Source organism: Pangasianodon hypophthalmus, chromosome 9 (genome assembly GCF_027358585.1).
Source record: "Pangasianodon hypophthalmus isolate fPanHyp1 chromosome 9, fPanHyp1.pri, whole genome shotgun sequence".
Classification (NCBI taxonomy): Eukaryota; Metazoa; Chordata; class Actinopteri; order Siluriformes; family Pangasiidae; genus Pangasianodon; species Pangasianodon hypophthalmus.
Window position 1 is genome coordinate 29,382,085 of NC_069718.1, and position 27,056 is coordinate 29,409,140.

Consider the following 27,056-nt stretch of genomic DNA (forward strand, 5'->3'; position numbering starts at 1 on the left):
ATGTGATTGGTTCATTCTGAACACAGCCACACCCCAATTATGCAACCAGGTTACTGTAACTTTTTTATTTTTCCTATTTTTCCCTAAAATGTTTCTGATGGATTTTCACTTAATTTTTATATGTTGTAATTTCACATCAATGATGGAAAAAGTTCTGATATGATTTATCTTGGTTTGATTTTCTTTTTTCTTCATCACAAAAACCTGCTATTTTAACAGGGGTGTGTAGATTTTTTCTATCCATTGTAAGAAGCTTTAAGTATGAGTTTCTCAGCTGGCTGTACATCTGAGAATCTTTTCATATGGTTGTATATATGTACTAACTTATATATGTAACTGTGAAATGTTAGAACCCATAGGTGGGGCATGCTGTACCATGTGAGGGGTACATTGTGACATGACGTCATAAAGTCATGAAATAATGTCACTTTAAATATAACAAATTTTAACACTTGACAATGAACACAGAACAAAGCCAAAGCGAAAGCCAACATAATGTAGGCAAAAGAACACACACACACACACACATACACACACACATTTACTTAATTATTGCATAATTATCTGTGTGTAGGCTGTCCATGAACTAGTTTAGGCATACATGATCCTTTCACTGTATTACCCACCTGCTTTGGACACAAGCCACAGTACATGGCAGATGCTGTCTCAGGGTACTGGCTAAGCATCTTCTCCTGATCTGCTCTGAAAACCTGCTGATGACAGGAGTAACTAACAGAGGGGTTCTCCATCACTCCTGCCTCCTCCTTTTTTTTCTTCAAAGTGATAAATCTATGGAGTGTCACATGACCTGAATCTCCCTCCGGGGATTAATAAAGTTTATCTTATCTTATCTTATCTTATCTTATCTTATGACAGATTGTATAGCTCCTAGCCACACCTGTTTTTGACTTGCCCCTCATTACTTCATGTCCTGCCATTGACAGAACAGCAGCAGGTACACTCCTGTCTGTCCTGCTTGGCCTGTTTCTCCTGCTGCACGAAATAAAATCATAAAAGGGAATTGTGTGAATTTACATGGCAGAGTTTCTTGTAATATCGGGGCGAGTTTTAACACAGAACTGAGTCTGGGATCTGAATATTCAGCTCTGTAGGCTATATAAGCGTTTAGAGACTGTAGGATTATAACTGAGAGATTAAAGAGTCAAATGATACTAAAGTCGTTTGAATATTTATTTATTTATTTATTTATTTTTTACGCGCAGTGTTGTTATAGCAAGCAGTAAAGACAGGAAGTTTCGTCATACCGGTCTACGTGGAAACTATTAAAGTCTGTTGGCACGCGCACCGCTCTGCCCTACATAACAAAAAGACCGGAGAGAGTCCACTTTGAAAATAAACCAAGTTTCATAACATGTGAAAATGCACTGTATTATTATCTATTTCTACTGTTTACTGTTTTACTGCAGAATCACTTAAAAATACACTCACTCACTCACTCTCTCTCTCTCTCACACACACACACACACACACACACACACACACACACACAGAGAGCCCTTCCCCTTCTGCAGAATAAACCGTTAGACGGTGAAAACTCAGCAGCTCCATTTTGGAAAATAAACCATTTCAGGAGTAAAAACACAGTGAGTATCTAAATCTAAAGCTATAATATATAAACGCAGTGAGTATCTAAATCTAAAGCTATAATATATAAACACACTGAAGTGACACTAGATGCAGAAGAGTTTTGTGGGTTTGTACTGAAGGTTTAATGTACACAGGTTGTTTTAGGACTTGATACCGTGACTATTTCCTGTAAGTGAACTCTGTGCTGATACAGGGTTTGATTTAACACACCGATGTTGGAGTGAAGTAAACGTGTGTCCTGCTGTAATCTGGAGAAGGAGACATGACCTCCAACATGAGTGTGTCTGGAAAACAGGACTTAAAGAAAGACGAGAGGTGAGTTACTTTTCCATTCACCAGCAATAAATACACACCGTCTCATGGGAACAGATCTGTATCTCTAAACACTCACTAGTTAACAGAGGAACTAAACTCTGCTTTAAGGTGTTTAATAGCAGTGAATATATCACTGATCTGATGTAAGAACAGTTTAGAGAAATCATTCCCTGAGAGAAGAGTAAAAAGGACTGTGTAATGTGTAGCATAAGAGCAGCATAGCTTTGAGTCAGTGAACTCTACAGGCTTTAAGACCCAGCTGAGTCAGTTAGCTGTGATTGGGACTCCTGATATCAGAGTAATTTCTGAGGTATGAGGCGAGTCTCCTGTTTGAATAAGTGTGCAGACTGTAGCTGAATTAAAAAGATGGAATTATTGGTGTTTAATGATGAACACATTGTGTAACAGTGTTGAGACAGCAGAGTATTAATTATTGCTGATATTTCTGTTGTAATTCTAGAATGATGGAGGGAAAGAGTTCAGACTCACCAGAACCCAGCTGTGTGTCCATGAAGAGTGACGTGTCAATGGATCCTCCAATTAACTTCAGAGACAGAGACAGTTCTACTGATGTGAGGTCAGTATAGTGAGGTGTTTTACAGCAGTGTTCCACCTGATCAAACTCACTCGTGTCATTATGAAGCCCTTCATGAGCTTTATCAGGTGCTGAAGAAGTAGAAAATCAAGGTAGGGCTGAATCCTTAAATAAAGTATTCATGGCTGAATATTCAATACTCTCTCTTGAATGTAATCAGTGATGTATTCTGTTACACTACTTTAAAATAGTCACTTACTCAGATTAGTTTTTACAATGCTTTTAGATTACATATTTTAAAGGCACAGATGGAAGCATTATGATGTGGTTTCAGTCATTTTTGTCTCATTTTGCTTCTTATTGATCAGCGTTTTGTGTTGGTAGATGCTGTTTCTTATGCAAAGCCCTGCTAAATAATGAGTTTGTTAATTACTTGTTCACTGCATACAGTTAAAAGCTACAAAATAGACTGACAACACCAGACAAATCCCTTCACATTCACACACATTAGGTATTAAGTATTGTGTAATAAATTTAGCTTGTTTGCCTCGCACCTCCAGGGTTGGGGGTTCAAATCCTTCCTCTGCCATGTATGTGTCTCCCCATGCTTCAGGGGTTTCCTTCCCAGTCCAAAGTCATGTGTAGTAGGCTGACTGGCATTTCCAAATTGTCCATAATGTATGAATGGGTGTGTGATCGTGCCCTGCAATTGGCACTACATCCATGTCCTCACCTTGTGCCCTGTGTTCCCTGGGATAGGCTCCAGGCTCCCCATGACCCTGTGTAGGATAAGCAGTACAGAGAATGGATGGATGGATGGACCTTGGATTGGTTAACAATATCTATAGGAATAATCCTCATATGTTGTGATCAGGCGTGTGGGAAGATGCTTGAAGCAAGGTGGGGTTGCCAACCAAAAGTAAAAGTGTAAATCCATTTTTTTTTCTCAGTAACTCGTCAGTCTTGATCATGACAACTGGTCTTAACACTCCAACCACTCGCTTTTCAGCTCAATTGCATTTTCATTTTAAAAGTGTTTCTAACCTATTAACCACATCATTCAACATGTCAAGTTCAGCTGGCATCAAAGATTCATGTAGTCAGAGGAAACAACTGACTACAAAACACTTTGAAACACTTTGTTAGCAAATGGCTGAAAGCAAAGCAGTGTAGACGAGTTAATCTCATTTCCCCTCCAATTTTTATTGATTTAGTTTATTGTAGGCTAACTGTAATCACATAGGCCTAGTGGTTAAACAACCACTAACTTCACAGCTGCAGTGTTATAATCAAACTTTGACATATTACTTCTACTTTGAGTAACTGAACCTCTTTTCTGCTGCTTATTTGCCTTTTTTCCTTGCCAAATTTCAGCTTTTAGGTTTTAGAGTGAGTGTCCTTGATTGGAAATTGGCAATTCTGTTAATCTGCATTTCCTCAACAAATAGTTACTCAATAATAATTCAAATATATAAACACACTGAGTATCTAAATCTAAATCTATAATATATAAACACAGCGAGTATCTAAATCTAAAGCTATAATATATAAACACAGGAAGTATCTAAATCTAAAGCTATAATATATAAACACACTGAGTATCTAAATCTAAAGCTATAATATATAAACACAGTGAATATCTAAATCTAAATCTATAATATATAAACACACTGAGTATCTAAATCTAAAGCTATAATATATAAACGCAGTGAGTATCTAAATCTAAATCTATAATATATAAACACACTGAGTATCTAAATCTAAAGCTATAATATATAAACACACTGAGTATCTAAATCTAAAGCTATAATATATAAATAGAGTGAGTATCTAAATCTAAATCTATAATATATAAACACAGTGAGTATCTAAATCTAAAGCTATAATATATAAACACAGTGAGTATCTAAATCTAAAGCTATAATATAAAAACACAGTGAGTATCTAAATCTAAAGCTATAATATATAAACACACTGAGTATCTAAATGTAAAGGTATAATATATAAACACACTGAGTATCTAAATCTAAATCTATAATATATAAACACACTGAGTATCTAAATCTAAAGCTATAATATATAAACACAGTGAGTATCTAAATCTAAAGCTATAATATATAAACACAGTGAGTATCTAAATCTAAAGCTATAATATATAAACGCAGTGAGTATCTAAATCTAAATCTATAATATATAAACACACTGAGTATCTAAATCTAAAGCTATAATATATAAACGCAGTGAGTATCTAAATCTAAATCTATAATATATAAACACACTGAGTATCTAAATCTAAAGCTATAATATATAAACACACTGAGTATCTAAATCTAAAGCTATAATATAAAAACACAGTGAGTATCTAAATCTAAAGCTATAATATATAAACACACTGAGTATCTAAATGTAAAGGTATAATATATAAACACACTGAGTATCTAAATCTAAATCTATAATATATAAACACAGTGAGTATCTAAATCTAAATCTATAATATATAAACACACTGAGTATCTAAATCTAAAGCTATAATATATAAACGCAGTGAGTATCTAAATCTAAATCTATAATATATAAACACAGTGAGTATCTAAATCTAAAGCTATAATATATAAACACAGTGAGTATCTAAATCTAAAGCTATAATATATAAACACAGTGAGTATCTAAATCTAAAGCTATAATATATAAACACACTGAGTATCTAAATCTAAAGCTATAATATATAAACACACTGAGTATCTAAATCTAAAGCTATAATATATAAACGCAGTGAGTATCTAAATCTAAATCTATAATATATAAACACACTGAGTATCTAAATCTAAAGCTATAATATATAAACACACTGAGTATCTAAATCTAAAGCTATAATATATAAATACAGTGAGTATCTAAATCTAAATCTATAATATATAAACACAGTGAGTATCTAAATCTAAAGCTATAATATATAAACACAGTGAGTATCTAAATCTAAAGCTATAATATAAAAACACAGTGAGTATCTAAATCTAAAGCTATAATATATAAACACACTGAGTATCTAAATGTAAAGGTATAATATATAAACACAGTGAGTATCTAAATCTAAAGCTATAATATATAAACACAGTGAGTATCTAAATCTAAATCTATAATATATAAACACACTGAGTATCTAAATCTAAAGCTGTAATATATAAACACACTGAGTATCTAATTCTACTGTACGGTTTAGTTATACTGACAGATCTTGTGAGTTTGAAGAGCAGTTACTTAAGAATTCTACAGTAGAATTAATTGATCTTTATGGTGAGCATAGAGGAGCTCACTGTGAACTGATCTGACTGGGTTTGATTGTCTACCAGTTTGAAATGTCCCTTTTATAATGAATCAAAATAGCCTCCTAAATTTCTACAGTAAAATTCTACTTTCTACTTTATATTTCTAAATTAATTCCTTTCTATTGTAAGCATAGAGTAGGTCACTGTATACTGATTTGAGCGGGTTTGAGATTTGAAATGTCCATTTTATTTCAGCAGTATGTAAGGAAACATTAATATTTAACAATATAATAAAATTAATATAATATTAATATATTATAATTAATATAATATTTTTGGTGTCAGAGACTTCCTCTGTGAAATGTTCCATCTATATTTTTTAAAAATTTATTCATGGTTAGATTTGTAATAATAATATTTTATATTATTATATTAATATATATTTAATATTTAATATATATTTATCCAGGGCAATTTATAAAATTTAATATATATTTATATTTTATATAATAATATTTTTAATATAATAATAAAATATTTTTAATAACACAACAACAACAACAGCAACAACAATAATAATAATAATAATAATAATAATACTACTAATAATAATAATAATAATGAAATTTCTTAAATGATGTTTTTATTTTTATTTGCCTTAATGATTTATACCGTCTCTATAAACTTGATCGATTTTGCCCATTATTTAAAAGTAAAGGCGCAAATATAAAAACGTTTACCCTGTATACACATAAATACTGTGACATGTTGTGTGTTGGTTTTGTTATTTATTTAAATGTCAGTTTGTATATAAGTAGCTTTGGGTGTGTAGGAGCTCGCGGACGCTCGCTTTCCGCTTTCTGTGTTATTACCGCTAAGTGTCTAAAAGCCGCGCCCCTGAATTGCACGAGCGGCCTGATTAACCGTAGTTTCAGTAAGAGCGGCTGCTTTAACCACAGTGTCCTGCAGGAGTTATAGAATCCTGCAGGATTGCTCCCTTGTGCAGCACATGTGCTAGACATTCCTGCATGTTTCTGTTGTACTGAAGGCTCTGTTCTAAAACCTCTAGGAATATCCTGCACAGTTTGTTCATGCATGTTACCACATTCATTATTTACCTGCTAGCAGATGCAGAATTTGAATCCTGGCTCCATGTCATTGCTGCTCCTTTCATTAGTCTGAGGAGCGTGCTTTTGAGAAGTTCAGTAATTGCACTCTGAGCTGCTTTGGTACCCTTTGACAGAAGAAGGGACTCCATAGTGTTTACTGTGGGAAATTGAGCCTCATTTGATTATTAAAAGTGATAAGTTTAGTTATTTACTATGTTTCTGTAGTTATGAGTTAAATTATGATAGTTAAACATTGCACAGTTCTGTGTTTAATACACCGATGTTGGAGTGAAGTAAACGTGTGTCCTGCTGTAATCTGGAGAAGGAGACATGACCTCCAACATGAGAGTGTCTGGAAAACAGGACTTAAAGAAAGACGAGAGGTGAGTTACTTTTCCATTCACCAGCAATAAATACACACCATCTCATGGGAACAGATCTGTATCTCTAAACACTCACTAGTTAACAGAGGAACTAAACTTTGCTTTAAGGTGTTTAATAGCAGTGAATATATCACTGATCTGATGTAAGAACAGTTTAGAGAAATCATTCACTGAGAGAAGAGTAAAAAGGACTGTGTAATGTGTAGCATAAGAGCAGCATAGCTTTGAGTCAGTGAGGTTGTAGTAGATTTATAAACTGTGGTAGTAATTTGCTTAAGGTTAAAGTGATCAGGAATGTGTGTCAGAGAGACCATGTGATCTAAACCTGGTCATCTAAAATATGCTTCACTACAATATTCCCCAGAGCATGTTTGGTAACAATCTAATCCATATTTCATAGTGAACAGTGTGGTGACATTGTAAATATCATATAGGTTTAGGACACAACATTTACAGTATATGTTTACAGCAATGTGTGTGTTTTCTTCTCACACACACACTCCTACACTCACACATATATATTCTGAGACCACCTGGTCTGCATGGGAGACCTTTTGCCTTTGTTCTCATAGTCTAAGGAATCTTAGATTTGATTATCAGTGTCATGTATTTTGTATGAGTGCTACCCGTTTATGGTGATGTCATCAACAGTCGATTTCAGTAAAGAGTCTGAACCTTCTGGTTACAGCCCTGGTGTCCATGTCATCTCATTATTCATCTTCAATATATATAACAATCAGGAAACTAATTAACATACAGTTCACTAGGGTGAGCTACCTGGCAGGGGGTCCATCCTGCCATAAAATACATGGTGCCTCTTCCATTTGGTACTCTGGTCATTGTTCAATTCAAAGAGGCTCAGGGGTATAAAATTTGTGCATTATACAATGTAATGGGAGGCTCTTCCATCAGAGGGATGCTTTACCATCAAGCCTCCTATGCCCGCAACTCTGCCCTTTGACTCTGTAAGTTCTCTTCATTTTTATTCTTTGTGCATTTGTGTTTTGTACAATAAACCCATTCATTACTTTATCTCCAAATACTCAGTAGTTCTTCTGTATGAAAATATGTTTCATTAAGAGTCCATGACTAGTATGATTAGTATGGTTATTAGAAATAGTTTCCTAGATAAAATTTTAGTATGTTAGAAATGTTTGAAAGCAACCTCTGACAAGCCAATATAAGAGACTAATACTTGCAAGTTGAAATAAAACTTCTGATAAGTAAATAGGAAAGGTCTAGGTTTGCATGTCGATAGAAACCTCTGGACTGACAGAATAATTATTTAATAAATATAAAAGCCTCTGACATAAGAATGTCGTTTTATAATGAAAGCTTTGGATAAAGCTGTTTTAGATTAAATACAGTTGGAACACTGATATATTACACTTCTAGCAATAAGATTATTCTTTGGAGTCAGATAATTAAGTTGACAGTAATTATAAAATGGAGTCAGATATTTAAATGATAAAACTTAAACCTCCAACCTTCAGCTGCACCTATTCTATTCCTTGGTCATAGGAGAGCAGCGGGCTAAGATAATACTTTATATAATTTATATTTTAGTCCTACAAACTCTACAGGCTTTAAGACCCAGCTGAGTCAGCTAGCTGTGATTGGGACTCCTGACATCAGAGTAATTCCTGAGGTATGAGGCGAGTCTCCTGTTTGAATAAGTGTGCAGACTGTAGCTGAATTAAAAAGATGGAATTATTGGTGTTTAATGATGAACACATTGTTCACTATAGTATACACTAAAAGAGGAGATGACAGAGGAGACTCTGAGATTAGAAAAGGATGTTTCTCAGAAAAGTAGGGCTAACAGAAACTGTATGCACTATTAGGTAATAACACTTACTATACTGAGCTGGAGGCTCTGTGGTGCTAGAGAAGAACATTTATACCTAGAAAATGAATGACAATATAAATATTTTATTCATTCATTCATTCAAAAATTTGTTACTAAATACATTAGTGTCAGATAGGAAATCCTGAAATCGGTGTACTGTGTTAAGAGGATACTGTTAAAGGTGCAATTACTGATTTTTACAGGTACACATTACCTAGAAATTTGAAGAACATGATAAGAAAATACAATGGTAATGACCAGTGTATTATGTGGCTGAAAAAAAAACTGTTTGGAAATCTGCCTTCCAGACCGGAAGTGTTTGGTTGGTCCTAGACAATCCCCAATGTCCCTTCATGCAGGCCAAATGAAACGAATTTGTGCTGTAATCCTGATGTTGCAGGATTTGTGCCATAACGCTTCCTTACGATTAGCTTAACTTTTTGGACTAATAAGTAAGCATGCTTTGAGGGAGTTAGGTTTCCCCCTCACTACTACCTCTGCTGCAGCCTAGTGTCTAAGGAGAGGTAGAGCTTTGTATGTTCAATCTCGATCCAATTGCCTGAAGAGCTTTGTGATCCATTACACCTGATATTTCTGTTGTAATTCTTCCAGACATTACATGTTGCCTTATGAAAATCTGCTCTGGAGACAGAGAGTCATAGCACGTCTTGTTCGTTGTCTCATTACAGGATTACATCCTCATTTAATTTTTTTTAACAATGGAATATAATTTTTCGAAAATTGTGAAGCAGATGTTAACAATCACTTTTTTTCCACACAATTTTTCTGTCTTGGCTTTGTATCATTATTTCTCTGTCTTATGTGATTTACTGCTGGATATGCCAGATATTTTAATGTGTTATATGCAACACTAATACAAAGTCAATATAAAATCATATATAATGTTATATTAGCATGCATATTTTTGTTAAATCTTTAGATCTAATCATATCTGTGTTCTAGAGTGATGGAGGGAAAGAGATCAGACTCACCAGAACCCAGCTGTGTGTCCATGAAGAGTGACGCGTCAATGGAACATCCACGTAACTTCAGAGACAGAGACAGTTGTCAGTATAGTGAGGTGTTTTACAGCAGTGTTCCACCTGATCAAACTCACTCGTCTCATTATGAAGCCCTTCATGAGCTTTATCAGGTGTTGAAGCAGTAAAACACTAAACTGTGCAGTGCTGCAGCTCTCGGACTGGCAGTGAGGAAAACTGCTTTAAGAGTTCAGTTCAGCCTGCAGTCCCTGAGCTGGAGGGTCTGTGGTGCTACAGAAGAACATTTACACCTGGGAAATTAATGACTATATAACTATTTTATTCATTTATTTTTGAAACATTTGTTTCTAAATATGATAGTGTCAGTTATTAAATCCTGACAGCAGTGTAGTGTTTTACGTGCATAGTGGCAAAGGTCCAATTATTGATTTTTACATGTACATATCACCTGGAAATTTGCAGAACCTGATAAAATGATAAATGGTCATGGCCTCAGCACAAGTGTATTGTGTGGCTGAAAAAATCCAATTTGGAAATCTGCCTTTCAGACCAGATGTGCTTGGCTGGACCTTGTGTTATCTTATAGACACTCCACAACGTCACTTCACAATGCAGTCCACGCAATGTAACTCCACAATGCAGCCCAGCTCAGTTTCTTTTGTGAGGAAAGAAACATGGCCGAAGCCTATAAGCTTTAGGGTTGCCACCTTCAATAAGGTTTGGAAAAACAATCATGATCTCTACTTTGTATTTTTCCTCATCCCTCCAAAATTAGTTTCTGGTTACACCACTGGGAGCACAACTCACAACATGCTACTGAATTGTTTTTAGATGTGAGTGTGACTGACATCAAGCGCAGCACACATGCGTTGATTTTAATCCATGTTTCAGGATGCGGTCAGGCCAGCGACAATAGAAACCGGAGTGCACATATATACACCAGTTTGCGGTAACTGCCTTTGGATGGCTACGCTGTTGGATCTGCTGTGAATTCTGGATAGTGTGAAAATGTTGAGCAGTAGTGTACCATAGACCGTTTCGATAATATTTTTTCCAAGTTCAGGTGGGCCAAATGAATTGAGGCCACGGGCCTTGTGTTTGACGTGTGCCATAACACTTTCTTCTGTTATGATTAACTTTTTGTACTATTAAGTAAGCATGCTTTGAGGCAGTTAGTTTCCCACTCAAAGGCTCAAAGGTATTTGGACAATTGACTGTCAAGAAGTTAACTGACCAGGTGCGGTCCATTCCCTCGTTACTTCAAGACAAATGAAGCAGATAAAAGGTCTGGAGGTGATATCAGGTATAGAGTTGGCATTTGGCAGCTGTTCGACTGGAGCTACCAATATGAAGTCCAAGGAGATCTCAATGCAAGTGAAGGAGGCCATCATTAGGTTGAAAAAACAACATAAATCTATAAGAGATAGCAAAAACCTTAGGTGTGGCCAAATCAACAGTTGGGTACATTCTTAAAAAGAAAGAAAGCACTGGTGAGCTCAACAACATCGAAAGGCCTGGAAGACCATGGAAGACAGCTAAATTGGATGATCGCAGAAACCTTTCCTTGGTGAAGAAAAACCCCTTCACAACATCAACAGAAGTCAAGAATACTCTGGAGAAGGTAGGCGTATCATTGTCAAAATCTACAATCAAGAGACGCCTTCATGAATGTAAATACAGAGGGTTTACAACAAGGTGCAAACCACTGGTAACATTCAAGAACAGGAAAGCCAGATTAGCCTTGCCAGAAAACATCTAAAAAAGCCTCCCATGTTCTGGAATAAAATTCTTTGGACTGATTAAACCAAGACTAACTTGTACCAGAATGATGGGAAGAGAAAAGTATGGTGAAAGAAAGGAACAGCTCATGATTCAAAGTATACCACATCATGTGTCAAACATGGTGGAGGCAGTGTTATGGCATGGGCATGTATGGCTGCCAATGGAACAGGCTCATTGGTGTTTATTGATGATGTGACTGCTGACAGAAGTAGCAGGATGAATTCTGAGGTGTATAGGGCTATACTCTCTGCTCACATTCAGCCAAATGCTACAAAACTGACAGTACGCTGCTTCACAGTGCAGGTGGATAATGACCCTAAACATACTGCAAAAGCAACTCAAGACTTTTTGAAGGCAAAGAAATGGAATATTCTTCAATGGCCAAGTCAGTCGCCTGATCTCAACCCAATAGAGCCTGCTTTTCACTTACTGAAGACAAGACTGAAGGCAGAAAGACCCACAAACAAGCAGCAAGTGAAGGTGGCTGCAGTGAAGGCCTGGCAAAGCATCTCCAGGGAGGAGACTCAGAATTTGAGTTTTGAGAACATGGGCTCCAGACTTCAGGCAGTCATTGACTCCAAAGGATTTTCATCCAAGTATTAAAATTATGGTTATATTTACAATTATGTCACTTTGTCCAAATACCTTTGAGCCCCTGAAAATGGTGGTACTTTGCTGAAAATGGCTGTAATTCCTAAATGGTAAATGCCATACTTTTGTGGAACCTCTCAAAATAAAGCTGAAAGTCTACACTTTGATCACATCTTGATTGTTTTATTTCAAATCCACTGTGGTGGTGTATAAAGGCAAAATCACAAAACCTCTGCCATTGTCCAAATACTTCTGGACCTGACTGTATGTCTCCAATAGCGTATGCTAAGGCATTAATAGTGAAAATAAAAATAAAATGCAATCATTTAAAAAAAATTTGAATCACCCTTTCTGAATCTCATATAAGTATTCTTTAATAAAGTGTACATCCTATTGTATGTCCAATCTCAGTTTGATTGCCTGAAGAGCATTTTTACCCTTGGCACCTGATATTTCTGTTGTAATTCTGCCAGATGTTACACGTTGCCTTCTTTAAATCTTCTTTAAGTTAGGAAATCCTGAAATCAGTGTATTGTGTTAAAAGGAGAGTGTTAAAGGTGCAATAATTGATTTTTACATGTACACATCACCTAGAAATTTGCAGAACATGAAAAAAAACAATGGCCTCAGCACAAGTGTATTATGTAGCTGAAAAAATAAAACCCGTCTGGAAATCTGCCTTCCAGACCGGAAGTGTTTGGTCGGGTCTCATGTCAATCGTCTTATAGACACTCCCCAATGTCCCTTCACTCCGCCCCCATCTCAGCTTGTTTGGAGGTCAAAGAAATATCAGTAAAGTCTGTAAGCTCTAGGGTTGCCACCTTCAATGAGCAAAAATAAGGGACACCCCCCCCCCCCCCCCCCCCCCCCCCCAAATAAATAAATACATACATAAATACATAAATAAATAGGTGATATGTTTTCAGGTTGTCTGTCTATCTGAGATTTTCACTGGCACATATCATTAAACCATTTTCCTGCTTCTATGGATTTACAGTTGTGTTTTTACTGATAGAACAATGATGATTTAACACTGTGTGGATTACTGAATAGAAAAAGGATATGGTGACCCTGTTTTTTTTTTTTTTTTTATTATTTTTTAAATACTTCAAATATATCTATGGATTAAAATATTTTGGATAGACTGTATGTTTATTAATTTATTCTTTTTAAATTGTAAAGTGACCAATGTATAGAATGAAAAGTAAAATATTTATAAATGACCAATTAAAACTATCTAATCATTTTAGTTTTCAGGATAAAAGAATAGATGGGATATAGAGAATAGATCAGACTAATTTGCATTAAACTGTGCAAACACACTGTGCTTCAGGGAAAAAAAACCTGAAGAAATGCAGTAACACCAGGATAAACGCTAGCAGTGCTTTTCCAAGATGGAGTATTTTATTACTGATGAAGGAATGAAGCTGGACAGGGAATTAGTGATGCTGCTCCTGGACGGGTCTGTAAACACAATCTGTAAGCTTTGAACTGTTTCAGTGACCTGCTTTACATAACAAATCCAGTAGATAGATTTTTATCATGGACAAGGAATAAATATATGCTTTGGATTAACCACCTTGATATTGTAATGTTAGATAACTATATAGCTATGATAACAATGCTAATAGGTTTAGCTGAAAAATCACTGAGAACTCATTATAACTAAGCGATGGTGCAATAAAAGCACTCGTGACCATCCTCATAAATCACTATTAGATTAATTTTGCTTATTTCTAGTGCTATAACTTCGCTAGATTTCTTGATTCACATACACAGAAATATCCTTGTAAAATCATAAAGACACTCACTAAATGCACTCAATCTCATTTCTAAGTATTTTAACTCTTGATTATACTTGATGGATTATATGATAACCATACTTAAATCATACTTTGATTAAGAAAATTCTTCCAGAATAGTCATGCTAGTCACTGTTGTTAACAGCTAGTGAAAGTGGTTTAGCTGTAAAAGAGAACCACAGATGAGCTCCAGCGTTGTTCAGCATTGAGGCATCGAGTGAAACAAAATCAAAAAAGAATAAATGAAAAACGAGCTAGTAAGTTGGAGGAAGCTTTTCACTTTATCATCATTTCCTTATTATTCTGCAGTGTCTTACATTTATGCTGTGTATTATTATTCTTACTACTCAACTGCTCGTTATTATGCGTTTCCCCACTATTCTGTTATTCTATCATCATTATTATCATCATATAGTCCATATTACATGATGTGTTTTGTTTGTTCACAGACCGCAAAAGAAGAAATCAAACATCAGCAGAAATCAGCTAGAGTCCATATTCAAGGTGTGTGTGTGACTTGTGTTGTTTTATCGATGTGCAGCAGAATTATGGGTAATCAGACAGTTGTAACTGTGGTAATAGACAGAGGTTTTTTTCTTTTCTTAAAATAAAGCATCTCTCACTGTGTAACATTATAATATTTAGATCTGTTTCTGTGTGTTTCTAACCAGGAGCTGGAACACAAAGTCATCACTCTGATAAAGAATGAGCTGAAGAGGTTTAGGAAGCTCCTGAGTCCAGATTACCCAGCATGCACTGAGAGGGAGATGGAGGATGAGGAGGATCTGCACAGTGTCCGAGAGGGAGCGCTGAAGATCACACTGCACGTCCTGAAGAACATGAACCACACAGATCTCGCTAACACACTGCACAACAGTAAGAGCTCTGAGTCATGACTTTATTCCATCAGGTTCACTTTAGAGAGAGGAAGTTGTTTTAGATATTAACACTTTTAGTTTTAAGTTTGATTTTAGTATCATGTGGATCTGGTGCTTTTCTGTTCTGTTCATGGTCTAACTTGTGGTTACTCTGTACAATGGTCCTGTTCCTTCAGTAATATTTAGTACATGAATCAGGAATGAACAGCAGCATTTGAAAGAATTTGACATTTTATATTGTGCTCAGTGGTTTTATAAAAATAAAAAATAAATAAAAAGTAAATAAAAAAATGTTATTACTTTGTTTATTAGAACTTGCATCTGTGTATCTGCAAAAGTTGAAATCCAACCTAAGAGAGAAGTGTAAACGAATTAATGAAGGAATCTCACAGCATGGAAGCTCAGCACTTCTGAATGAGATCTACACAGAGCTCTACATCACAGAGGGTTGGAGTGGAGGCATCAACAATGAACATGAGGTGAGACAGATTGAGACAGCGTCCAGGAGACCAGCAACACAGGAGACACCCATCAAATGTAATGACCTCTTTAAAGACAAGTCCATCAGAACTGTGCTGACTAAAGGAGTTGCTGGAATTGGAAAAACAGTCTCTGTGCAGAAGTTCATTCTGGACTGGGCTGAAGGAAAAGCAAATCAGGACGTCTTCTTCATGTTTCTTCTTCCCTTTAGAGAGCTGAATTTGATGAAGCAGCAAAATCTCAGTCTGATGAATCTTCTTCATCACTTTTTCCCAGAAATGAGAAAACTAGAAGTAATAAACTGTGACTCCTACAAAGTGGTGTTGATCTTTGATGGTCTGGATGAGTGTCGACTGCCTCTAAATTTCCAGAACAATGAGAGATTGTGTGATGTGACAGAGTCAGCCTCAGTGGATGTGCTGCTGACAAACCTCATCAAGGGGAATCTGCTTCCCTCTGCTCTCCTCTGGATAACCTCTCGACCAGGAGCAGCCAATCAGATCCCTCCTGAGTGTGTTGACCAGGTAACAGAGGTACGAGGCTTCAGTGATCCTCAGAAAGAGGAGTACTTCAGGAAGAGGATTAGTGATCAGAGCCTGGTCAATAAAATCATCACACACATGAAGTCTTCAAGAAGCCTCTACATCATGTGCCACATCCCAGTCTTCTGCTGGATTTCAGCCACTGTTCTAGAGAGAATCTTGGGTGAAGCAGAGAGTGGAGAGATCCCCAAGACTCTGACTCAAATGTTCACACACTTTCTGATCTTTCAGATCAAACACAAGGACCAAAAGTACCATCAGAACTGTCACCCTGATCCTCAGCAGACCAGAGAGAGTATCCTGGCACTGGGAAAACTGGCTTTCCAACAGCTGGAGAAAGGAAACCTGATCTTCTATGAGGAAGACCTTAGAGAGTGTGGCATTGATGTCAGAGAAGTGTCAGTGTACTCAGGAGTGTGTACCCAAATCTTCAGAGAGGAGTTTGGGCTTCACCTGGGGAAGGTGTTCACCTTTGTACATCTGAGTGTTCAGGAGTTTCTGGCTGCTTTATATGCATTTCTCTGCTTTATTTTTAGAAAGACAAATGTGGTAGTGGAGCAAAGCACTGGACTTTTTAATTTCTTCAGAAATCCAAACACGTCTGATTTCCTCAGGAGTGCAGTGGACAAGGCCTTACAGAGTGAGAATGGACACCTGGACCTTTTCCTCCGCTTCCTTCTGGGTCTGTCACTGGAGTCCAATCAGACTCTCTTACGAGGCTTAATGTCACAGACAGGAAGCAGCTCTCACAGCAAACAGGAAATGGTCAAGTACATCAAGGAGAAGATCAGGGAGAATCCATCTCCAGAGAAATCCGTCAATCTGTTCCACTGTCTGAATGAACTGAATGATCATTCTCTAGTGCAGGAAGTACAAACTTACCTGAACAGAGGAGATTACAGTCGTCTCAGTGGAACCAGACTCTCTCCTGCTCAGTGGTCAGCTCTGGTGTTTGTGTTACTGAACTCAGAACAGGAGCTGGAGGAGTTTAATTTGAGGAAATATGACCCATCAGAGGAATGTCTTCTGAGGCTGCTGCCAGTGGTCAAAGCCTCCAGAACAGCTGTGTGAGTGATTTTATTTATAAATGTATTACTGCATGGTTTGTTATTTTAATGCAACACCAAACTGCACTGTTTGGATTAATGCTTGTTAATAGTCACTCTAATCAGCTTTAAACAAACCTCTGCTACTTTTCCAAAAGATTGTTTCACTTTTTACACTATCACGTTATGTCTGCACTGAGAGCTGGGTGATATGGACAAAATCTAATATCACAATATATTTGGTTTTCTCTAAAATTGTTGGGAAAATGATCTATACAAAATAACTGGATTCATCAATGCTTTTTGTGAATTTTGTGAAGGACACACCAGTGAAAGGCACTTTTCTCTTTTCTTTTCTTTTCTTTTCATTTGAAAGTGACATTGAACAGAAATTTCACAAATCAGAACAAGAAAATCATAACACTGTGAACATTTGGGCTGATGTCTGTTCTGTGCCAGAGTGTTGTGGGGAGTTTCGGTCTGTCACACTCCTCCATGCTTGTTTTTGTAAATCAGCATTTGCGACATTGGTAATATAGAGGATATAGGAAAATATCAATCCACAGACATTATTCATTATTCAATTTTTCATCCTATGGTATGTATCATCATATCGCACAGCCCTATCTGCACTGAGGGACACATGTGAGAGACATGTGAAAAAGTACATTTTCACACCTACCTTGTTTGGTTTGGACAGATCAAACTTTCTCTTTAGTTTGGAATTGTTTGAACGTATGTGACTCCACCTGTACTCGGGTCCACACCAAACACCTGAACCAGTGTCTGTGTAAAATCAGAGGGGGAGAAGCAGGAGACGCTGTGAGTAACAAAAGACTGTAGACCCGGAGGTAACACCTGGATGAACTTACCGCTATTAATCTAGAAATTAAAAAAGGGTCAGAAAAGTAAATCTAAACAACAAGACCTGAGCAGTTTGAATATAGATAAAGGATTTTGTATGGTGGAGGACTTATCGAACTTGGAAGCATTTATCGATCTCTACTACTACCAACAGCACAATATGGATTATAAAGCTGACACACTGCAAAAAAACCCAATAAAAAGAAAGAAGTAAGATTCCTCCACTGACACAGAGGATCTACAGACCACTGAAATAGAGGTTAGACTCCTGGCACGTATTAATAAGAAACTCGACTTACTGACATCCGTACATGAAGAACTCAAAGAACTCTGCGCTAGCTTGGAATATGCACGTAACCACATTCAAACCAGAGAGAAAGCAAACACTGAACTACAATCAACTGTTGAATCATTAACTGAACAAATTGAAATGGTAAAAAAAGAAAATAAACTAATGAAGGAAACTATGTTGGATTTACAAACACGAAGCATGCGGGATAATTTGATCTTTACAGGTATACTCGAAAATTCATCCGATGACCCAGAGACACTGGGTAAAGACTTCATGAAAACACAGCTAAAACTCCCACCGGACGTTATCGATAATATAACATTCCATCAAGTCCACCGCCTCAGCACAAGAACCCACAAAGGACCCAGACCCTTCATCACCAAGAACACTTTAAACTGAAAAAACTTGTGAAAAGCAATGAACAGAGGAAAATACTCTACCCGATTCTAAAAGGCAACAGGAAAAACAATAAACGTGCGTATTTGCTTGTGGATAGACTCTTTATTGAAGAACAGCTCTTCTGCAACTCAAAGATCACCCCATGGCTCTTCTAAACCAAGAATTAGAATAATATTGATGATGACTATATAAACCTCATACTGGTCCTCTGGACTATGTCTCTCCCGCTCTGCCCCCTGCTCACAAAAAAACATACACTACATCTCTCTACCCTTCTTCTTCTCATAATGGACTAAACAGGATTTTCTTCTTTCTCATCCACATTCTCACTACACACACACACACAGACACACACACACACACACACACACACACATCTATCTTTCAGTTACACAAGTGTCAGGTTATTTGTCCTGCCTTTCTCTTCCTTGTTTCTGCTCTTCTGTTTTATACCTATTTTGCTTCCTACTCAGCTTTATTATAATTATTATTATTATTATTATTATTATTATTATTATTATTATTATTATTACTTTCTACTGTGGTGTTATATGTTTTGTATTATATGATTACAGGTGCACAACACATCTTTGGTCATCTGTTGGACAAAATGGAGCTAACTGAGAAATTTGAAAGAAATTCACATACAGTATTCAAATATACATTTTACAAATATTGATTTAGCTTTAATAAGTAGCAATTCCAACACTCAACCTGGTAACATGGAATGTACGTGACATTCGAACTCAAGCTAAAAAGACAAAATCCTCAACCACCTTCTTAAGTTAAACTCAGATCTTTGTTTATTACAGGAAACTCATCTGTCAAACTCAGAATTACAGTACATCAGGTTTGAACAATATGATCAAATACTCTCAGCAACATATAACAGTAGACAACGAGGTGTTTCAATTTTGATGCATAAAAGATGAACATTTAATCTACATTTAATCTACATCCCGGGGGGTGGTATGTCATTATCAGTGCAACTATATATAAAACATTAGATTAATTATAATTAACATATATGGACCCATTAATGATGATCCTTCTTTTTTCATTCCATATTTTCACTATTGAATGAAACATCAAATATTATATTCAGTGGAGACTTTAATACAGTTCTAAATAGATCTAAATAGATCTAAATAGATACTAAAGGTAATCATAGAAACTGGCACTCCTCAGATATAACAAAACAATATATGAATGACTTTGGCCTTGACGACAGATGGAGATTATCAAATCCAACATTGAGAGAATATTCATACTTTTCTCCCCTACATCAATAATTTGCCCAAATAGCCTATTTTCTTATAAGCAATAAATTAATGACATATGTAACAAATACAATACACCCTGTTATAATCAGTGACCATGCACCTGTATCTCTAACTCTAAATATAGAACCGTACACAAAACCTTCTCCTATATGGCACCTCAACATTTCACTACTCAAAGATCCAGAATTTATTACATTAATATGAAGAGAGTGGACATCCTTTATGGAAGTGAGCGACTCCCCATAGACTACAGCATCAGTATTATGGGAAACAGCAAAAGTAGTAATCGGGGGAATAACAATATCATATTCATCATATAAGAAGAAAAAACAATTGGAATTAGAAACTCAGCTGGAACAGAAGATGAAAGAATTATTGGATAGATACACTAAGAACTTAGATGACCAAACACACTCTGAATTGAGGAATGCCCATCACCACCTGGAAGAAATTATACATAAAAAAAACATAGTTTATTATTCAACAGCTTAAATATAATAATCTTGAAAGAAACAATTAATCAGGTAAATACTTGGCAAATATTTTACACTGTAAAAAAGACAAAACAATAATCCCATCAATAAGAAATTCAACAGGAGAAATCACCCAAGATCCACTAGAAATAAACAATACCATTCACACATTCTACAATAACTTATATTCATCAGAACAAGAACCAAATCTAGGAGAAATGCAACCATTCTTAAATAACCTAGATATACCTCAACTCTCCAAAGAAATAGCTAACATTATCGATGCTCCTCTATCACCAGAAGAACTTCATAAAGCCCTCTTCCAGATGTCAAATAATAAATCACCCATACCTGATGGTTTCCCTGCTGAATTTTATAAACACTTCTGGGAAATATTATCACTATTATTCAATGGACTGACAAAGGAAACATGGCAGCTATAACAGTGTTACTTAAACCGAACAAAGACTCAACGCAACCCACCAGTTACCGACCCCTCTCATTAATGAATACAGATCTGAAAATAATTACAAAAGCTTTAGCCACCAGACTAGAAACAGTGACCTCCACATTAATCCACCCCGATCAGACAGGCTTTAAAAAAAAAGGGTACTCTTCAGATAACATCCATAGATTATTTAACCTGCTAAATATTTCTCAACAGTCCAAAATGAATACAATCATTGCATCACTGGATGCTGAGAAAGCATCTGGCCATTTCTATTCCACACATTACACAGATTTGGCTTCAGGGAGTCATTCATCCACTGGATAAAAATATTGTACACTGCACCAAAGCCACAGTCACCACAAATGGGATCACTTCGCCCATATTTACACTTCACCGAGGAACACAGCAAGGATGTCCACTCTCCCCTTCACTGTTTGCCATTTTCATAGAACCACTTGCAATACAGACTTGGACAAATTTGTTGGTACCCTTCCATGAAAAAAGAAACACCCACAATTTTCTCTGAAATAACCTGAAACTGAATAAAGTAATTGGCATCCATCATTGTTTATTCCATATTTAATAAAAATCAGACTTCGCTTTTGATTTTTGATTCAACAGAATATTTTAAATGATAAAACAAATGAAAATGGCAAGGATAAAAATGATGGGACCTTTAACCTAATATTTTGTGGCACAACCTTTAGAGTATCTATAGCTCTCAGTGAGACTTCTGCACCTGTCCACAGGTAGTTTGTCCCACTGTTCCTGAGCAAACTGCTCCAGCTGTCTCAGGTTTGAAGTGTGCCTTCTCCAGACTGCATGTTTCAGCTCCACAGATTCCATAGATGTTTGATAAGATTCAGATCAGGGCTCACAGAGGGCCACTTCAGAATAGTCCATTGTTTTGTTCTTAGCCATTGATGGATGCTTTTACTATGGGTTTTGGGTCTTTATCAAGTTGGAGGACTCATGACCTGCCAATGAGACAGAGCTTTCTGACACTGGGGAGTGCGTGTCCCTCCAGAATGCCTTTATAGTCTTGAGATTTCATTGTGCCCTGCACAGATTCAAGGCACCCCATGCCAGATGCAGCAAAGTAGCCCCATAACCGAGCCTCCTCCATGTTTCATAGTAGGTATGGTGTTCTTTTCTTTGAAAGCTTCATTTTTTGTCTGTGAACATAGAGCTGTTGTGACTTGCAAAAAAACTCCAGTTTTGTCTCATCTATACAAAGGACCTTCTCCCAGAAGCATTGTGGCTTGTCCAAATAAAATTCCAGTCTGGCTTTTTTATGTTTTTCTTTCAACAGTAGAGTTCTCCTGGGACTTCTACCATTGAGCCCACCGTTGCTCAAAAAGTGGAAAACTTTGGAAGTTTTCCTTGGGTCTTTGTCTACCTTTTGCACTATCCTTCTGTTCAATCTGGGGATGATTTTCCTCCTGTGACCACATACAGGGAGGTTGGCTACAGTCCCATGGACCTTAAACTTCTTAATAATATTTGTAACTGTAGTCACAGGAACATCAAGCTGCTTGGAGATGGTCTTATAGCCTATGCCTTTTACATGCTTGTCTATAACTTTCTTTCTGATCTCCTCAGACAACTGTCTCCTTTGCTTTCTCTGGTTTATGTTCAATGTGGTACACACGATGATACCAAACAGCAGAGTGACTACCTTTCTCCATTTAAATAGCTTGAATGACTGATTACAAGGTTGAAGGCATGTGTGATACTAATTAAAGAAAACAGTGAGCTTGAAATATGGCTATAATCTGAATATTTATAATCTTTTCTAGCGGGACCAACAAATCTGCCCAGGCCATTTTTGAATATCTTTGTAAAATAAGCAATAACTTATCTCTTCACACTTTCTTTGCTTTACTCTATGACATACCAAAGGCATGCAGGTATACATGAGACAATTGCTTTTAATTTCATCACTTTTCAGGAAGAATGAAGCATCGTTTCAATGCGCTGTAAGGGTACCAACAATTTTGTCCACATCTGTAGCTATAAGACAGAATAGTAAAATCCATGGAATTCATACCGTAAATGCACAAGATAAAATTAGCCTTTATGTGGATGATATCTTACTGTATTTGCAGAGTCCTAAATGTTCACTTCAGGAAACATTTAAAGTTATCAATACTTTTTCCAAATTATCAAACTACACTATAAACTCGATATGAGGCTTGGGATTCCGCAGCTCAGGATTCATTTCTTCCACTCTGTGTTGGAAATATTAAGTATTTAGGCATTAACATCTCCTCCAGGCTGTCCGAGTTGTTCTCACTTAACTTGATGACCTTAGACGTTGGCTGAATCTTCCTCTTTCATTAATAGAATTAATAGCAACTATCAAAATGAAAATTATCCCTTCAATTAATTATCTCTTCTCAATGCTCCCTGTTGTGCCTACAGAAAAATGGTTTCAATCGCTTCATTCTTCAGTCTAGTCCAGTCCAGAAATTTTGGTTGTCAGTCATACAAAAACTTTCGGATATCATGAGCTGAGAAATCCCCCCATCTCCATTCCTCTGTCTGCTTGGAGACCTCACACTGATCAACATACACAAGGATAGTTTGCTGATTTCTTTAACCATCGCCAAGAAAGCAATTCTTCAAAACTGGAAGTCAAAGTGCTTACTCAATTTAAATCAGTGGAATAATCTATTAATAGAGTATAGATCTATGGCAAAAATCACAGTGCTCCATACATATATATATATATTTTTATAAAAAACTATATGCTGCCCTTCATAGAAAACTGGAAATCATGAGCTGATGTGGTGTCCTGTCCTCTGATTTCTGTGTGTGAGAGAAACACACTGACATTTCTGTTACATGTTAAACTTTAGCTGTATTATGGCTGTGTTTGTGTGTTTGAGATCAGTGTTCTGATATTTCATCATTTCTCTCCCAGGCTGTGGGGGTGTAATCTGTCAGAGGAAAGCTGTAGAGTTCTGTCCTCAGTACTCAGCTCAAACTCCTCCAGTCTGAGAGAACTGGACTTGAGTTACAATAAACTGCAGGATTCAGGAGTGAAGCTGCTCTCTGCTGGACTGGAGAATCCACAATGTATGCTGGAGATACTGGAGTACGTACACACACACACAGAGATCAGATTATCCCTTTATCACCAAATAATACATACAGAAATGATTGTGTGCTTTTATGTAGCTGTAAATTTTAGAATATGATTTAATATTTGTAAGAAATTGAAATGTGTTCATGAGAATCAGATTTACTTTTAGATTAATTCTATATCATGAATAAATAAAAACTGTACTTATGAATTGTAATTATAGCTGTTTAGATCTTGTGTCTCTGCTAGAGGTGTAACACAATGCTATTATCTGTATCTGTTTAGTGCACAAAATATTCATATTGTTTTTGTATTCGGATTTTAACAGAAAGTGGGCGTGGTCTGTACCAGAGGGTTTTTCATGTGATCACTATGCCCTGAAAAACAGTGAAAAATCAGGAATGCTGCAAAAAGAAAACATTTTTCATTCAAAAAATTATAACACATTTATTTATTTATTTAGTAGGGCTTGTTAAGTATATAACTTTATAATATATAATATAATTCAACTCCTGAGCCAGGGGCATGGTGGCTTAGGACTTTTGCCTCACACTTCCAGGGTTGAGGGTTCGAATCTCACCTCCACCCTATGTGCTCAGAGTTTGCATGTTCTGCCTGTGCTTCGGGGGATTCCTCCATTCACGCTGGATTCCTGCAACCCTATGTAGGATAAGCGGTATGGAAAATGATTGAATGAACTCCTGAACTAGACATCCTGTGGAACTTTCTGGAAAGCTTTTTATCTTCTATCTAATGTGACTGAGTAAAAAAGGCTAACCATGTTTCAAAACATCACTGTTTTTCCCAAATCAAGAAACTGTTATTTACTGTTGACAACAACAGCCACCTAATAATATTTGATCAGATTTACTTAAGCTTTTGTGTTTGTTACATTCCGGAAAGATCAGAAAAGTTCACTGGACACAATATCAGAATCTGTTATAAAGCTGGACATGGTACCGGCTCCATGAGAACAGATAACATCAGAGAAACTGGCTTATTGACCTCACTGTAAAGTACTAGTACTGGCATGTTATTAACTGATAGTGTACAGTTCTATAATTCTTTATTTTCTGTAATAAAATGCACTATATCTGCAGTGTTGCTTGTAGAAACCTGAACACAGATCAGAGTGTATTGTTTGTAGGCTGCTCGCTCTCACATGTGTGTGTTATGTACATGACCTAATGGTCTTATAATAAATTGTAGCTGAGAGATTGTGGAGTGCAGAAAGATGTCCCTGCTCCTGTAAATGTGCTGATGTGGTGTCCTGTCCTCTGATTTCTGTGTTCAACTTTAGCTGTATTATGGCTGTGTTTGTGTGTTTGAGATCAGTGTTCTGATATTTCATCATTTCTCTTCCAGGCTGTGTAAGTGTAATCTGACAGAGGAAAGTTGTAGAGTTCTGTCCTCAGTTATCAGCTCAAACTCCTCCAGTCTGAGAGAACTGAACCTGAGTGAGAATAAACTGCAGGATTCAGGAGTGAAGCTGCTCTCTGCTGGACTGGAGAATCCACAATGTATGCTGGAGATACTGGAGTACGTACACACACACACAGAGATCAGATTATCCCTTTATCACCAAATAATACATACAGAAATGATTGTGTGCTTTTATGTAGCTGTAAATTTTAGAATATGATTTAATATTTGTAAGAAATTGAAATGTGTTCATGAGAATCAGATTTACTTTTAGATTAATTCTATATCATGAATAAATAAAAACTGTACTTATGAATTGTAATTATAGCTGTTTAGATCTTGTGTCTCTGCTAGAGGTGTAACACAATGCTATTATCTGTATCTGTACCTATTTAGAGCTCAAACTATTCATAATTGTTTTTGTATTTAGATTTAAACAGGAAGTGGGCGTGGTCTGTACCAGAGGGTTTTTCATGTGAACCACCATATCACTATGCTCTGAAAAACAGTGAAAAAATCAGGCTGCTGCAAAAAGAACACATTTTTCCTTCACAAATTATAACACATTCATTAATTCTTTCATTCATTTATGAGGGCTTGTTAAGTATGTAACTTTATAATATATAATATAATTCAACTCCTGAGCTAGGGGCATGGTGGCTTAGGACTTTTGCCTCACACTTCCAGGGTTGAGGGTTCAAATCGCACCTCCACCCTATGTGCTCAGAGTTTGCATGTTCTGCCTGTGCTTTGGGGGATTCCTCAATTCACGCTGGTCCCCCCTCCAGTCCAAAGGCATGTGTTGTAGGCTGTATTATGTATTACTCCTGTAAATGTGCTGATGTGGTGTCCTGTCCTCTGATTTCTGTGTGTGAGAGAAACACACTGACATTTCTGTTACGTGTTCAACTTTAGCTGTATTATGGCTGTGTTTGTGTGTTTGAGATCAGTGTTCTGATATTTCATCATTTCTCTTCCAGGTTGCGTGGGTGTAATCTGACAGAGGAAAGCTGTAGAGTTCTGTCCTCAGTTCTCAGCTCAAACTCCTCCAGTCTGAGAGAACTGAACCTGAGTCACAATAATCTGCAGGATTCAGGAGTGAAGCTGCTCTCTGCTGGACTGGAGAATCCACACTGTACACTGCAGATACTGAAGTATACACACATACACACACACACATGCTAGACTGAACCATTTTTGTGCATGAAAACAACTTACAGCAAAGTTGTAATAAATGCAGCAACATCCAGTTTTCATCTGTCGTAACCGTAATTGTAGTGATCTGATATATTTTCATTGTTGTGTGTGAGATGGAGAGTAAATGTACTGTATATAAAGATTTTGTGTAGTTCATGTTTTCAATGCTAAAACTGAGTGTGTTAAGTGTGAGAAGGTTTTCTTTCTTGTAGGATGTGGGGCTGCAGTATTACAGATGAAGGTTGTGCTGCTCTGGCTTCAGCTCTGAGGTCAAACTCCTCATCACACCTGAGAGAACTGAATCTGAACGGTAATAATCCAGGAGAATCAGGAGTGAAGCTGCTCTCTGATCTACTGAAGGATCCACACTGTAAACTGGAGACACTACAGTGAGTTACTG

The 27,056-nt window shown here is 36.6% G+C and overlaps 1 protein-coding gene across 1 annotated transcript in view; it reads left to right on the top strand.

Moving 5' to 3' along the window:
- The first annotated feature begins 1,288 nt into the window (after positions 1-1,288).
- The window catches only part of LOC117597985 (NACHT, LRR and PYD domains-containing protein 3-like), a 29,600-nt gene continuing 3,832 nt past the window's right edge, over positions 1,289-27,056 (top strand). The window contains exons 1-10 of the mRNA XM_053237023.1: positions 1,289-1,604; positions 1,802-1,923; positions 2,384-2,500; positions 14,691-14,745; positions 14,913-15,117; positions 15,432-17,208; positions 23,876-24,049; positions 25,403-25,576; positions 26,440-26,613; positions 26,869-27,045. Of these exons, the coding sequence (XP_053092998.1) occupies positions 1,871-1,923; positions 2,384-2,500; positions 14,691-14,745; positions 14,913-15,117; positions 15,432-17,208; positions 23,876-24,049; positions 25,403-25,576; positions 26,440-26,613; positions 26,869-27,045 (2,906 nt within the window). The 5' untranslated portion in view covers positions 1,289-1,604; positions 1,802-1,870. The remainder of the gene's footprint in view (positions 1,605-1,801; positions 1,924-2,383; positions 2,501-14,690; positions 14,746-14,912; positions 15,118-15,431; positions 17,209-23,875; positions 24,050-25,402; positions 25,577-26,439; positions 26,614-26,868; positions 27,046-27,056) is intronic.